Source organism: Podarcis vaucheri (assembly GCF_965113315.1).
Source record: "Podarcis vaucheri genome assembly, chromosome: 13".
Lineage (NCBI taxonomy): Eukaryota > Metazoa > Chordata > Lepidosauria > Squamata > Lacertidae > Podarcis > Podarcis vaucheri.
This window is the reverse complement of record NC_138751.1, coordinates 44,859,445-44,875,799: the sequence shown is the minus strand read 5'-3', so window position 1 is coordinate 44,875,799 and position 16,355 is coordinate 44,859,445. Positions and strand designations below refer to the sequence as shown.

General features: G+C 48.5%; 1 protein-coding gene across 3 annotated transcripts in view; it reads left to right on the top strand.

Annotated features, from left to right (window-relative positions):
• The window catches only part of GJC1 (gap junction protein gamma 1), a 37,119-nt gene extending 23,663 nt beyond the window's left edge, over positions 1-13,456 (top strand). For all 3 annotated transcript variants that reach the window (XM_082195040.1, XM_082195038.1, XM_082195039.1), the window contains exon 2: positions 11,869-13,456. In XM_082195040.1, the coding sequence (XP_082051166.1) occupies positions 11,888-13,063 (1,176 nt within the window). In that variant the 5' untranslated portion in view covers positions 11,869-11,887 and the 3' untranslated portion in view covers positions 13,064-13,456. The remainder of the gene's footprint in view (positions 1-11,868) is intronic.
• The last annotated feature ends 2,899 nt before the right edge of the window (positions 13,457-16,355 follow it).

The following is a 16,355-nucleotide window of genomic DNA, read 5'->3' as shown; positions in this document are numbered from 1 at the left end:
GCTTTGAGAACTTAAAAGATGGAAAGTCGCTTGATCTAGGGACAGTCCACATATATATTGGCCTATTCCGACCTCTTTTCCTTAATAGTGACTGCTCCTGCTCAGGCTGCACAGGAAAAGCAGTTTGGTTCCAGAAATTCATTCTGATTGTGCAGATAAAATATAACTGATAGAATTCTACAGGGGTGGGGTTTTAGTGTGTGAAAACAGTCCCAATCCAATGATTTCCAGATGGTGGGGACGTCAGACGCCATCCCGGCACCTAAGCATCTTCATTTGGTCGCAAGTGGTCAAAAGCCAAGTGCAAAATGAGCCTGGCCTCTGGCTAATTTCGAGCACTGAACACACACAAACACACAAAAGTGGTCGCAGTGATGATGTCCACCGTCCCCAAAAAAGCCTCCCCCTGCTAGCAGCAGCTTTGTGGGGGAGGTGATTTGAAGTGGGACCATGATTCAAATTGCCACCCTCCAGCAGATGGTGTGTGGACAAGACATGTTAAGTGCTGCCAGTGTCAGTTCTTGTTCTGTCTACTGATAATTCAGTACAGTGGTACCTCAGGTTAAGAACTTAATTCGTTCTGGAGGTCCGTTCTTAACCTGAGGTACCACTTTAGCTAATAGGGCCTCCCGCTGCCGCTGCGCGATTTCTTTTCTGATCCTGAAGCAAAGTTCTTAACCCGAGGTACTATTTCTGGGTTAGCGGAGTCTGTAACCTGAAGCATCTGTAACCCGAGATACCATTGTAGTTTCTTTGCAGCTGCAGTGGTGAGTCTTTAGAGATGCACTTAGGAAATGTTGTTGGCTAGAAAACTCATTCGTAGATACTTGTGAGGAATTACACTGGTACCTCGGGTTACAGACACTTCAGGTTACAGACGCTTCAGGTTACAGACTCCGCTAACCCAGAAATAATACCTTGGGTTAAGAACTTTGCTTCAGGATGAGAACAGAAATCATACTCCGGCGGCACAGTGGCAGCAGGAGGCCCCATTAGCTAAAGCGGCAGCAAGAGTGGTACCTCAGGTTAAGAACAGTTTCAGGTTTAGAACGGATCTCCAGAACAAATTAAGTTCTTAACCTGAGGTACCACTGTACCTGTTTTTCAATCTACACCTAAGTAGAGTTGGGTAATATCAGCTTTTCAGCATCACGGTCCAGCATCCCCAGACCCCATCCCTGGCAGAGCAGTCCCTGTTGCTCCTCCCACTTTCGGGGGAGCCAGTGTCGGGCTGGGGGATCCTTTAGCTGCTCAGAGGGGAGCAGCAACTGCACGCTCCTCAGCCAAGCAGTTAAAAGATGCTGAGGGAGGAACAAGCTGTTATCGGGATGGCGGTTTCACCCAGCGATATATTGCTGGTGAAACCACTCCTGAGTCCCTCTTCTCGCAACGCTCGCTGGAGGAAGTCGCCAGCAGAGGGACTTGGGAGCGGTGGGGGTTTCACCAGTGATATAGTGAAGTCGACATTGCGGTCTGTTCCTCATACCTGTCCTGGGTGATATGTTGATATATCGCCCAGGCCTACACCTAAACAGTTTTCCTTAGATGCCCCATTGAATTCTGAAGCCATTTCCAAATAAGTGTGTGAGAGGGATGAGGGGTAGGGGAGGCAATTAGCTCTGCATCTCATGCAAGCTGCCTTTTAAGCAAATAAATTGGGAGATGTGATCAAGAGTCTCCCACGTAATGTCTAGTTTTACCCTAGTTGGCCATGTTCTACACCAGGGGTGTCAAACTCAAATTCATCGGGGGCCGCATCAGCTTTTTGGTCACCCTCAAAGGGCCGGTTGTATCTGTAGGACTTTTTCAAAGTTATTTTCCCATAGGCACTGGTGTGTGTTGTCTTGAACCTATACACTATTTAATATACCTATTCCAGTACGATTTTAAATAAGTATAGAAGAAGAAATAATAATGACTTTTTAAAAAGATGACGAGATGGGCTTCCAGGCAGACTGGAGCTCCAACGGGGAGGGGACAGGAGCCTGTCCCAACAGAGCAGAGCAGAAGCAAATCTTGCCTCCCCCAGCCCTGCCACCGCACTCAGGAGTCGGAGGATACGGAGCTGCAGTTTCTTCCCTGCAAGGGAGCCCCAGCGGCACTGCGGGCGCGGGTGGCCAGGATGTCCTGCTGGGGCCCGGAGCTGCTGCAGTTGCTCCTGGGGAGGGGGCTATCCGCCAAGTCCTCCGGCCCGGAGAAAGCCGATGTGTTGGCGTGGGGAGGGGGGCGGTGTTTCGTAGCCAGGCTCCCGCAGCCAAGTTGCTGGCAGGCTCCCACTTTGCTCCAGCCGCCCAGATGCCAGCGCGGTCATCTTCAGGGTGGGAGGCGCCCCTGCTTTGCGGTGTGGCACACCGCCCGCCCGCCCGCCTCCCTCCACCCCACTCTGCGCAGCTGAACCGGCAGCAGCCTCGCCTCTCCCAGCCCAGCCGGGGCGCGCTGCCTGCTGCAGGATCTGCGCCTGGTCCCCGCTCTCCACCCGCCTCTGCCGTTCCCTTCCCCGCCTGCCGGCCCCACTATTTACCCACCAGAGCCACCCCCAGCCAGCCCCTGGCCCCGCCGCCCGCGCCCCCGGCCATCTCCTCGCCAGCTGCAGTGCCGCAGTGGCCTCTATTTGCGGCCCAAGCGAGTGAGTGAGTGGTGTCCCAAGCATGGCTCTCGCTCCCTGCCCTCGCTGCCAGCCTCCGCGGCTCTCTTGGGCTCCAAAAGTTGCCGCGCGCACGACCCGCCCCCTCGAGCAGCCGCGCCTGGGAGGCTCCGAGGGGCGGAGGCAGCCGGCTCCGAGCTCGGCTTCGCGGGACCGCCTCTTCCGCAGCGAGCCCCGGACTGGACCGAGCGAGCAGAAAGCCTCTTTGCCCGGCCCGCGAGGAGGCGAAAGTTGCGGGACCGGTCAGTAGGCAGCGCCGTTGGGGCGCGTTGGTTGGAGCCCTATCTGCAAGCAGGCAGGGAAGGCTGTTCACGTGGGTCACTTTTTAGAAAGGCAGAGAGCCTCCGCCGGAGTGTGGACCCTAAAATCTGGGTCGGGACCAGTAAAAAGGACGAGAAGCTCGCTTCCTCGCCCTTGATGCCACGGCCCACATGACGAGGTCTGGCGGGCCGGATTCGGCCCGCGGGCCTTGTGTTTGACACCCGTGTTCTACACCCTCAAAAAACTAGTTAGGGGTTCTTTTGTGTGTGTGTGTTTCTCTGGTCAGATTATTATTTTTGTTGTCATTTAGTCGTGTCCGACTCTTCGTGACCCCATGGACCAGAGCACGCCAGGCACTCCTGTCTTCCACTGCCTCCTGCAGTTTGGTCAAACTCATGTTCGTGGCTTTGAGAACACTGTCCAACCATCTTGTCCTCTGTTGTCCCCTTCTCCTTGTGCCCTCCATCTTTCCCAACATCAGGGTCTTTTCCAGAGAGTCTTCTCTTCTCATGAGGTTGCCAAAGTATTGGAGCCTCGGCTTCAGGATCAGTCCTTCCAGTGAGAGCTGAATGAATTGTTCTGTGTTACTGGTTCTCAGGGAAAAGGAATCGTAACGAGTTCTGGAAAACCTAGGTTGCTAATTAAATCTACCAAAATTTGGCCCCATATCTCTGCCCCCGAAACCAGACCAGTTTTGTAGGACATGGAAATGGATGGCGGTGTAGTTGGCATCCGTACGCAGCCTGAAAGATGAATGACTCTAATTGAATTTAGGAGACATAATCAGATGTGGCCGCTGCTGGAATTTCTCCCTTGAGTGCATCCATCCTTAGTAATTGCTCGTTTATTAGCTCTGCAAAATGCACATACCCGCTTCTCCACTGTCTTTCTACCCCTTCCCTAACAAGGGATGTGTTCGCTTTCGGTTTATAACCTGCCTGTACCTAAAGGCTCGAAAAGAATCCTGCTGGAATGTTTTTCAGCAGGTGAGAACAGGGGTTGAGCTGGGGAGGGGGTCAGACCTTTCCTGTTGCATCCCCCTTGCCTTGCCTTGCTGCTGGTATCACATGCTGCAGACAAAACGCTGGCAGGACAATACCTCAGTCCCTAGAACATGAGACTCTTAAGGGTTGTGGGTTCAAGCAAAAAGGGTTGGGCAAAATATTCCTGCATTGCAGGGGTTGGACCAGATAGATGGCTGTTGTGGGCCTTTCCAATTCTGTGAGAGCCAGTGTGGTGTAGTGGTTAAGAGATGTAGACTCGTAATCTGGTGAACCGGGTTCGCTTCCCCGCTCCTCCACATGCAGCTGCTGGGTGACCTTAGGCTAGTCACATTTCTCTGAAGTCTCTCAGCCCCGCTCACCTCACAGAGTGTTTGTTGTGAGTGAGGAAGGGAAAGGAGAATGTTAGCCACTTTGAGGCTCCTTAAAGGTAAAGGGACCCCTGACGATTAGGTACAGTCGTGGCCGACTCTGGGGTTGCGGCGCTCATCTCGCTTTATTGGCCGAGGGAGCCGGCGTACAGCTTCTGGGTCATGACTCAGCGGCTTCTGGCGAATCAGAGCAGCGTACGGAAACGCTGTTTACCTTCCCACTGGAGCGGTACCTATTTATTTACTTGCACTTTGACATGCTTTCGAACTGCTAGGTTGGCAGGAGCAGGGACCGAGCAACGGGAGCTCACCCCATTGCGGGGATTCGAACCGCTGACCTTCTGAGTGGCAAGTCCTAGGCTCTGTGGTTTAACCCACAGCGCCACCCGCGTCCCTTGAGACTCTTTAGGGTAGTGATAAAGCAGGGTATCAAATCCAAACTCCTCCTCTTCCTCCTCCTCCTCCTCCTCCTTTGATTCGAAGGCTAGCTCTTACCAAACTGACTATAGCTCTTTATGGGAGCAACAGTGGTCATCTCCTCTACTGATCTTGCCCTGCAGGTTAACTGGTGACATGTCTACCCTGGTGATGCTATTATTGAAAGCCAAGTCAGTACCTACTAGGGCCACCCTCAGCCATGATTTAGTTATGCTTGAGCCGGGAGCTGGCCTGAATGGAAGAGTTGAAACCTGGGTGGGAGAAATGGGTTGGAGTGGATTGAACTCTACAACGTACCGACCAAGATTGGAGGGGGTATCACTGTAGGCAGCCCCACACTGGATCTCTCGGCAGCTTTTGCTACCCCTGACTGTGTTGTCCTCCTGGGGTGTCTCTGCAAGTTGGGTGTTGGGGGCCACTGCTCTGGAACGCCCCCCCCCTTGCATGGCTGGTCTCGGGAGCAGTCGGGAGATTGGGGGCCTCGAAACTTAACCTGGTATGGATTGGACACCTTCCAATATTGGGAGGGAAATGGCTGTCTGTTCCAGGAATGAGTCTCATACTTAGGTAAATTTTGTGACAATTTGCTTGCTATTACTTGAGGTCCAGCTCCGAGGGCCTTCTGGCGATTCCCTCGCTGCGAGAAGCCAAGTTACAGGTAACCAGGCAGAGGGCCTTCTCGGTAGTGGCACCTACCCTGTGGAACGCCCTCCCACCAGATGTCAAAGAGAAAAACAACTACAGTGGTACCTCGGGTTACATACGCTTCAGGTTACATACGCTTCAGGTTACAGACTCCGTTAACCCAGAAATATTGCTTCAGGTTAAGTACTTTGCTTCAGGATGAGAACAGAAATTGTGCTCCGGTGGCGTGGCAGCAGCGGGAGGCCCCATTAGCTAAAGTGGTGCTTCAGGTTAAGAACAGTTTCAGGTTAAGTACGGATCTCTGTAACGAATTAAGTACTTAACCCGAGGTACCACTGTACCAGACTTTTAGAAGACATCTGAAGGCAGCCCTGTTTAGGGAAGCTTTTAATGTTTAATAGACTATTGTATTTTAATATTCTGTTGGAAGCTGCCCAGAGCGGCTGGGGAAACCCAGCCAGATGGGTGGGGTATAAATAATAAATTATTATTACTATTATTATTATTATTATTATTATTATTATTATTATTATTATTATTATTATTATTATCTGTTTGAGATATTCCCCTGCTCTTTTCTTGCCTCTTACATAGGCATACGGTTTGCTTGATTTTTTTTAAGTCGCCGCTGCTGCTACTACTGTAATGGAGCTTCCTGTTTCACTGCTGTGGTTTGTGGTGGAATGTTAAACACGATCCTGGCAACAGCAGCGCATTTCTTGCACACAGTCCGTGCCTTTGGGCCGCCGTACCCAGACCTAGACATTGAGCGTGTTTGTGTTCTGCACGTCTGTGGCTGAACATGGAGCCAGAACTAGAAAAATAGTTTGTCAGGAGAGGAGACGAGGCTGGGCTCTTGTCTCTGACATGCTAGCTTTTTGGATGCAGGGACTTCTTCAGACATGATTCCCCTTCCCCACCCCTTACACCATTTGAAATGATGCTCTTCGGGAGAAGCTTCACTCTTGTTTCCGATAATTGTATAAATTGGCAGCTTTCATTTTTCTCTGGGGACGGGTGACCTCTGAACAGCGAGGCTGCAGAATGTTGCTTTTTAAAAAAAACAAAGCAAAACCACGCAGCTGAGCCAGAAAACAGATAAAAATGGAAGAATAATACTTTTTGCTCTGACTTCCCCTTTGTCCTCAGAAAAGCCTTTGCCATTCTCAGCGGTAATGCAAAATTATGACAACTACAGGGAGTGAAGTTCCGTCCTGTAGCTTCCCTTTAGTGTACAATACCTGGCTGAGTTACAAATCGGGAAATCCCTGATATGAATCCACAATGAACTCGCTATCCAGGCTGGCAGCTTCTAGCGCTCTGCAATCACCGCTTTTTCCACTCGCTGTTGCTGTTGTTGTTCAATTTCTGAGTTGCTTCTTACAAAGAAGTATTGAAGCTGTTTATGGGCAGAATGAAATACAGTGGTACCTCGGGTTAAGTACTTAATTTGTTCCGGAGGTCCATTCTTAACCTGAAACTGTTCTTAACCTGAAGCACCACTTTAGCTAATGGGGCCTCCTGCTGCTGCTGCACCACCGGAGCACGATTTCTGTTCTCATTCTGAAGCAAAGTTCTTAACCCGAGGTACTATTTCTGGGTTAGCGGAGTCTGTAACTGGAAGCGTATGTAACCTGAGGTACCACTGTACATATCGGTACATCTGTTTATAAATGTTTATTCACAATACAAACATGTAAAATGAAAAAAGGAAAAATCTTTTCCCACCCAGCCGTAGGGTGATCACCCAGCTGCTAGCATAAAAAACATGGCTGCCAAAACCAATATGGCAATGCCTCAGAACCCAGGAGAATCTTTACTTGGTGTTGCAAGATTATAGCGTTGATGCCTGGCAAACTTCCCTGGGGAGACTGTTCCACAGGCTGGGGCCCCCCTTTTCACCATTGTCACATCCTTCCAGCCTTCTCTTGGAGGTGGCACAGAGGGAATTGAAATTACCGCTGACTGTCCACACTCTTTTGGGTGTACATCTTTTTGTGTTCCATTCAGACTATTGGGCGTGACAAAGCTTCATGAGTGTGCCCTTGTTTGCAGTGTGTTTCATTTTTCTAATCGATTTCAACATTTGCACTGAACCACATTTCTAAAAACTTTAAGCACTGCTGCATGAATATACGTGCTTTTAATATGGGCCCTACGTGTTTGACCACAACTTTTAAAATTGAATGCGGCTGGGAGGGGATTAACATACTGCTAAAATGGTAGTGATCATTCCGAAGCATAGACTCAGTTGCCTGAAATATCACTGCACTTGTCAAAACCATGAGAAAGCAGCCTTAAGGTGATCTTACACCTAAGGTGACCCATGGGGATTGCAGAACTGTTCTGCTCTTTCCCTGCAAGCAATTCGCACTGTCGTGTAACTGCCCTGTAAACAAATAAGAATAAATGGTATGTACTGTTATGAATTAGGGACGCAGGTGGCGCTGTGGGTTAAACCACAGAGCCTAGGACTTGCTGATCAGAATGTCGGCGGTTCGAATCCCTGCGACAGGGATGAGCTCCTGTCACTCGGTCCCTGCTCCTGCCCACCTAGCAGTTTGAAAGCATGTCAAAGTGCAAGTAGATAAATAGGTACCACTCTGGTGGGAAGGTAAATGGCGTTTCCGTGCGCTCCTGTAGTTCGCCAGAAATGGCTTAGTCATGCTGGCCACATGACCCGGAAGCTGTACGCCGGCTCCCTCAGCCAATAAAGCGAGATGAGCGCCACAACCCCAGAGTCGGCCACGACTGGACCTAATGGTCAGGGGTCCCTTTACCCTTTGCCTTACTGTTATGAATTGGGGGTGGGGTGGGCAGACTCCCCATAATCTCCACATTCAGTGAAGGTTCAGAATTTGAGCAAACTCTTGCATTCGTGAATTTAGCGAGGGGTGGGAATAACACCAGCTATCATCCCCATGACGCCAACCTGGTGATGGTGGGTCGTTGAAGAAACATTGGTTTCTGTTAGCCCCTCAATGGATGTAATCAACCTGGCAGAATGCCCTTAGGGGGGTTGCCAGGATAACAGGGGTGTGTGATGTCACCACAGGAAGAGACGGTGTCCTTGTACAACAGAGGTGTGGGGAGCAGGGGTTTCTGGGAAGAAGGAACAGGAAGTGGGCAGAATTCCATGTGGGGACTAAAGGGCAGCAGGCTGTTGCAAAGAGAGAGTAGGATGGTGCTTAGGATGCCTCCATATCCATTGCTGGGCAGCTGTGAAGTACAAGTCCCTCTTGGGATGTGAACACGGTGTTCTCTGTCTCCATAAAACTCGGCAAACGAACCATATTTCTTAAAGCCACTGGTCTCTGCTGCATCTCAATTTCCCCCAAGGAAACAGAAACTGTGGTTGAGTGCCAAGACCCCTGGAATCTTCTGCTACCGCTCGGCAGAAATTGGGGTGGCCTGTAACAGTATGGAAACCAGACGTAGTTTTAACTGTTGTGCAAGGGTTGTGTAAATCAGGATGCATGCTGAATAAACGGCTCGTTCGTTTCTCCGAGAGACAAAAAAACACACCATAAAAGTACAACCATTGGATGATGTTATTCGGAGGAGACCTTCTCCCACAGGCTGATCTAAATGGCTAGGATTGCAGTTCTAGCCCCCCCTTCCTTTCCTTGCTGGTTTTGGGGGTGGCTAGGATGGTGGGCAAGGGACGCGGGTGGTGCTGTGGGTTAAACCACAGAGCCTAGGGCTTGCCGATCAGAATGTTGGTGGTTCAAATCCCCGCGACGGGGTGAGCTCCCGTTGCTCGGTCCCTGCTCCTGCCAACCTAGCAGATTGAAAGCACACTAGTGCAAGTAGATAAATAGGTACCGCTCCGGCGGGAAGGTAAACGGCGTTTCCGTGTGCTGCTCTGGTTCGCCAGAAGCGGCTTAGTCATGCTGGCCACATGACCCGGAAGCTGTACGCTGGCTCCCTCGGCCAATAAAGCGAGATGAGCGCTGCAACCCCAGAGTCGGTCACGACTGGACCTAATGGTCAGGGCTCCCTTTACCTTTAGGATGGTGGGCAGTTCGCCTCTGCACCAGCTTCTGCTGGCATAGAGGAATGCTGGCTCTCTCTGCCCCCATTACGACCGCTCTGCCTGGCACCTTTCACATGAGATATGCATGCACACACAAGATTATTTTTTTAGCAGCGCATGTGAACATAGCTCATTTGGGATAAAATACGGAACGGAAACTCAACCCCGGTTGTAGGTTTTACAGCCTCCCATTAGGGAAAAAGGACTGTTTTAATCTCCATGTATGTGGACACCTTAAAATGGTAAAGAGAGCCTGAGGCCTTGAGGGTTGGGGTAAATGCCAGAGGAAGGAGACTTCCGCAGTCTCCCTAGGCAGCTTCTTCCTCTGCTGAAATAGCCTTGGAAGTTGGAAGGGTTTCTCCCATAAATATAATCTTTTTCCTAATAAGGCGTGTTTGGCCTGTCTCCTGAAAGATATTTCTGTCTCTGTCTTTTTTTTAAAAAAGAGTCATACTCTATGGGAGATAAGGGCCTAGGATTGGAGAAGGTTAACTTGCCCATGTCCATGTTTGGATTGCCTCTTGGCTGTAATGTTTTCCCTGCACGGTACATACATGTTAAGCCTTTTCCCCCTTTTCTTTAAAAAAAAGGATTGGACAACTTCACAGCTCTTGTTTGTTATTTTTAGCTCATCCTTAACTTCCCAGAGTTCAAGGTGGAAGACATACAGTTTTCTCAGGCCTGTTTTATACCTAACAAGTTTGTGAGGGAGCGTTGGCTTCAATCTGAAGTTATCCAATAGACTTCATTGCTGAATGGGTGTTTGAAACCAAGTCTCCCTAGATTATGAGTTTGCGTACTTACACCAGACTGACTTTTGACCCACTTGGCAAGGTGGAATTTCCATGAAGAGTACAAATACACTTCCTTTATTTGTTGGCTGCGCTTCTGTGCTGATAAACGGCACTTAGGGCTGGGCGATAATCTGGTTTTCAACACCGCGATTATATCACCAGCCAAACATTGCTATGCACCAATATTGCTATGCACCTAACAGTCAGGGGTCCCTTTACTCTAACCACCTTCAAACCATGTTGAACACTGTCCAGCTGGGCAGATTCTTGAAAACCAGAGGATGGTATACAACAGTATTCCAGGGTGGGTTGAAAACACACACAACCCAATGATTTTAAAAGTTGCATTTTAAAACCAGACTTTAAAATTTTAAATAGGATCTTTTTTAATGACTTTATTGTTGGAACAATGGGGCAGTTGCTGTACACACCTTCCCAAGCACATGACTATGCAGAGTTACCTGTGCAGACCACCTGAATGAAGCCTGTGGAACATTGGTGCTCCCTGCACTTTGGGAACTCCTGCAGTAGGCTATATTCTAGCCATGCAAAATTAATTTTCTGCACACACACCCAACCCCATTCTCTGCATTTTCCATCTAAGCAAGTGGCATCACTGCTCAAGGATGCTTTCCAACCAGGCAGAACTACTTAAGGGTGCAAAACAGGATGGGGTGCGCATGGCCTGGAGAGAGTTTTCAGGGCCAGATAGAAGCACATTTGGCCCCCTGGACCTGCAGTTCCCCACTCCTGCTTTAAACTAAGTTATCAAATGTTAAATAACATGCCTTTGGGGGTTATAAATTACGACTTGTCACCCAGGCAGCATTTGCTTTAGGGCCAGTTCAGATATAGACTGCATTGTTCACTTAGAACCCTAAGCCAAGGAGTACGGTTTGTTAAGCCGTTTGGATCCACTGGACCCAAAGCCTCATGGATCCCCTTGAGATCTAGCCCTCAGCTGCATGAGCCTGGAGCCCAGGAAGTATAAATGCTGTAATAAGCAGATATGTTTTAATGGTTACAACTACCAATTAGTTATACATGCTTACTTAGGAAATATGTTAATTGGAATGTTGGAGGCTTTAGCCTCCTCCTTGGTGATTTAAATAATAATTTAAATCAGTCTGTGATTTATATAAATGCCCTGCTTGTGAGTAAATACGCACACTCAAATCCACATTTGTACATAGTTTAAAAACACAAAGTGAAATAGATAAAGCATAGCAGCAGCAGCTAATTTCAAAATACCACTTGGCAATAATTTTCCTTTCCGTTGTGTGAACCAGCCTTTTCCTTAGTTGGGGTGTAATGTGGGGGTTTTTTATGCTGGTCTTTGGAAATGTAGAGAATGGTTAAATTATTCAAGTATATGAGTAGAGGACAACATGCAATGGTAGAAACATGTATATGCAAAATGATGGTAGACAAAAGTTTCGCAGAGCTGGAAATTTATACTTAGGTGCGTTTTTGTAGTATATTTCACGGCACAACAGGACAAATCTCGTTTCCTTGCACTGTTTGCACGTTAACCAGTCTTGCGGTATTTCTGCTTCAGATTCCTTGCACTCTTGCAAAGTGGCTTGGGGATTAAGGGGGCTTTTGCTTTGTTTATATCGAGATATTAATAGCCACGTTCTCTTCTCCCCCAATCCCCCCCCTTTTTTTTTGTTCTTAGCTAACAGCCTTTGACCACCATGAGTTGGAGTTTCCTGACACGTCTCCTCGAAGAAATCCACAACCACTCCACGTTCGTTGGGAAGATCTGGTTGACGCTGCTGATCGTCTTCCGCATCGTCCTCACCGCCGTGGGAGGCGAGTCCATCTACTACGATGAGCAGAGCAAGTTCGTGTGCAACACGGAACAGCCGGGCTGTGAGAACGTTTGCTACGACGCTTTCGCCCCGCTCTCCCACGTGCGCTTTTGGGTTTTCCAGATCATCCTCGTCTCCACTCCCTCGGTGATGTACCTGGCCTACGCCATTCACAAAATCGCCCGGATGGTGGAGCACGGCGAGACGGAGAGGAAGTTCCGAAGCAAGCCTTTCCCCATGCGCTGGAAACAGCACCGGGGCTTGGAAGAGGCTGAGGACGACCATGAGGAAGACCCGATGATGTACCCAGAGATCGAGCTGGAGAGCGAGAACAAGGAAAACCCGCCTCCGACCAAAGTGAAGCACGACGGCAGGAGGCGCATCCGAGAGGACGGCCTCATGAAGATTTATATACTGCAACTCCTGAGCAGGACTGTTTTTGAAATCGGCTTCCTCGTCGGCCAGTATTTCCTCTACGGGTTCGAAGTGAGCCCGAGATTCCTTTGCAGCCGGAAGCCGTGCCCGCACACGATAGACTGCTTCATTTCGCGGCCTACGGAAAAAACCATCTTCCTGCTCATCATGTACGGCGTGAGCTGCCTTTGTTTACTTCTGAACGTGTGGGAAATGCTCCACTTGGGGTTCGGCACCATCCGGGACACGCTGAACAATAAGCAGAAGGAGCTGGAGGACTCGGGGACTTACAACTACCCGTTCACTTGGAACACGCCGTCCGCGCCTCCGGGCTACAACATCGCGGTGAAGCCTGACCAGATCCAGTATACAGAACTGTCCAACGCCAAAATGGCCTACAAGCAGAACAAGGCGAACATCGCCCAAGAGCAGCAATACGGCAGCAACGAGGAGAACATCCCCACTGAGTTGGAGACCCTCCAGCGGGAAATCAAAGTCGCCCAGGAACGCTTAGACCTCGCCATCCAAGCCTACAACAACCAGAACAACCCAACCTGCTCCAAGGAGAAGAAGCCAAAGGGCAGCTCAAATAAAAGCAGCGGCAGCAGCAAGTCAGGGGATGGGAAAACCTCGGTCTGGATTTGACGCTGCCCCGCCTGGGAATTGATGCTGTGCTGCTTACGCTGACCAGCAGACTCGCTGCCTAAGGAATTCCCATAAATAAAATGTTTGGCTTTGTTTAAGTTCAGGGGTGTTTGGGGCTGCCAAAGGACACTCTCCAAAGGGGTGGGGGCGGGGGAGAGAAGAAGCGTTTGTGCTCACATTCCACTGTTTCCAGAACATTTATTTCTTGTTTCTTCCAGGTCAGGAGAAGACCCGGGTTTATTTTTTATTTTTTAAAAACCCAATCATTCTCGTTGGAACGGTTTACACTGTGTGTACAGCATTATGGTACATTTTATTATGCACAATTTTTGGTATTTGTACATTGGATATCTCAGTTATACTTTTTATATTAAAAGGAAACAAAGTTGGTAATTCTGGGTGTTTTTGTAAGTTTTTTGTTTTCCCCCCTTAGGCCTGCAGATCTATAAAAAAAAATTCACCTTAGATTTTCCTGAATTTTGACCATGAGGTGCTCCCCCCCCCCCAAAAAAAAGTTAGAGAAGCTCATGAATAGGGATGGGAATATTGGAATTTTTTTTAAGTGTCAATTTGATGCCTAGCACAATTCTTCAGCGACTGCTTAACTAAGAGAGAGGGAGGGATTTTGGCTTGGCAGCAGCAAGAAAGCGTTACACCAGCCGTGTATTTAGCGCTTGCCTGGAGTGTCACAATCTGGATATTTAGCTTATCATTTCTTTAACTTCCGATGTGTGCTTATTTTTTTCTACACTAGTTTTTCAAACATGGGAGGAACTGAAATGGTAGAGAAGTGACAGCTTTTCAGAGAATTAAAGGGGGTAGGCTATGAAGCTTTCTAATATACTGTATTTTTCGCTCTATAACACGCACCAGACCATAACACGCACGTAGTTTTTAGAGGAGGAAAACGAGAGAAAAAATACTCTAAACGAAATAGTGGATATATGATTTTTGTGGTTCATGCTGTGGCCACAGACATGTGATCTGACGGTGAGTTTGGAGTAGCCCAATGCAAAAATCCTGAGGATCCATGTGGATCCATGCTTTGTAACCATGGAGGAGGGAAGGAAAGGGAACCATGGATCCTCTGCTCACGACTGCAGCAGATCCCCACCACCACCCGCAGGCGTCCGCTCCATAACACACAGAGACATTTCCCCTTTCTAGGAGGAAAAAAGTGAGTGTTATGGTGCAAAAAAATACGGTAATTCTCCACAGAATTGTGGAGTTGGGACTCTGAGGATCTTCTTGTTCAAACCCTTGCGACGCAGGAATAACGTAGCTGTCCCATATGGGAATCAAACCTCCAACCTTGGCATTATCAACACCCACTCACTAACCAACTCCAGGCTGTACCGCCTTCATCACTGGACAAACAGATTTTTCTGAGCTTTTGGAAGCGCTGTGAGAACTGAAGTAGCTGCTTAAACCAGAGAACCATAGTCATTTGAGGTGCGGAATTCATGCACATGGATATTTGGGAGGCAAGTATAGCAAAATAATTTCGCCTCCAAATCTCCGAAAAAGGATCCTTTGCATACAGCCTTGTTTGAAGGGTTCTTCATTGTTGCTAAATGACAGGGCTGTTCTGATTAAATGGCTTCCCATTTTTCTCATTGCTCAGAGCAATATGAATTCTAGGGGCGGAGGGGAGAGATGTGTTCAGAGTTTGTTTTGCTCAAGAGACCAGTCGGATTTTGGCATTTGTCTTAGGTTTATAATTAGACAACAGAGAAGGCAATGTTTAGTGCCTTCGGTGATGCCTTTTTGGCAAGGGCAAGGGAGAACAGAGATGAGAGGTTCATGCGCTGTGTACACTACTTTCAACTAATAATGTATTATGAATCCAGGGCCGTGCTGTTCTGTTCTGCTCCCTGTCGTCTGGTGGTATGGGGCTATTCTTCGCGGAACTACTCTATATTTTCTTCCCAAGGTATGGAAGTCAGGGGTGGCCAGGCTGAAAAACCTACTTGGATGTATTCCGAAACATCCGGCTTTCCATCTCTCTCTCTCAACCCCCCCCCCAAAAAAAAAACCCTCAAGGCAACTCACAGTATGCAAATCTAAAATTTTGGTGGGGGGATAGGACTGGCTCCAGAGTTAGTCATGCTTGGGGTAGATCCTTTGAAATCACAAGACTTGAGTTAGTCATCATGACTACTCTTAAGCACGGTCTCCAACCCTTATAAACTACATTCTGGAAGTTCGGATCCATTACTTCACAGCTTCCTTGGAAATACCCTGCACTGCCTTTTAAAGGCTTCTAAAGGATAGGACTTGGGTGCTTCCTCTTTGTGAAGAGAGAGCATCTCAACCATACAGTGGTACCTCAGGTTACATACGCTTCAGGTTACAGACTCCGCTAACCCAGAAATAGTGCTTCAGGTTAAGAACTTTGCTTCAGGATGAGAACAGAGATCATGCTCCGGCGGCATGGCGGCAGCAGGAGGCCCCATTAGCTAAAGTGGTGCTTCAGGTTAAGAACAGTTTCAGGTTAAATATGGACCTCCAGAACGAATTAAGTACTTAACCTGTGGTACCACTGTATATGCATAACAGAGGAGAATAATTGAGTACAGTGGAACCTCAGGTTGCGGCCCTAATCCCTGAGGAGGCACGTCCGCAACCCGCAGCGTTCGCATCCTGAAGCGCCGCGTCTGCGCAGGCACTAGCACGATTTGGCGCTTCTGTGCATGCGTGATTTAGCGCTTCTGCGCATGTGCGAGCGGTGAAACCCGGAAGTAACTCATTCCAGTACTTCTGGGTTTCCTGCGGTCCATAACCCGAAAACACGTAACCTGAAGCGTCCGTAACATGAGGTATAACTGTATGTGGATCAGTGACTTCTCTGAAGATCTTAGTAAAGTAGCTGACTCGAATGCAAAAGAGACTGTCCCGAAAGTTTTAAGAAGATAGTCATAATCTTTACCAACCTTTCTGGACCAACTTTAGATAAATACATGGTTCTGGTTTTTAAAACGCAGCACCTATCTGTTTGTTGTTGTTGTTATAACCTTGAAGAGGGCTGAAAAAACATGCTGGATTTCTAAGTTCCCCTGAGGATGATTTCTGTCCGTGATGGGAAGTTTGAAAAACCTTATCTGTGGATATCTTCATTAACCTTAGAATGAGGTTTGATCATTCACCCATCTGAGCTGAAGCAAGTTGGCTTATCTGACTATTCCTTGACTCTTCGATCGAAAATGGCTCTTGAGCTGTAAGGTGATCAGATGCCTTAAAAGCTGCAATTGGGAGGGGGCAGGTGAAAGAGGAGCAGGAGGAAGGAGCCTGT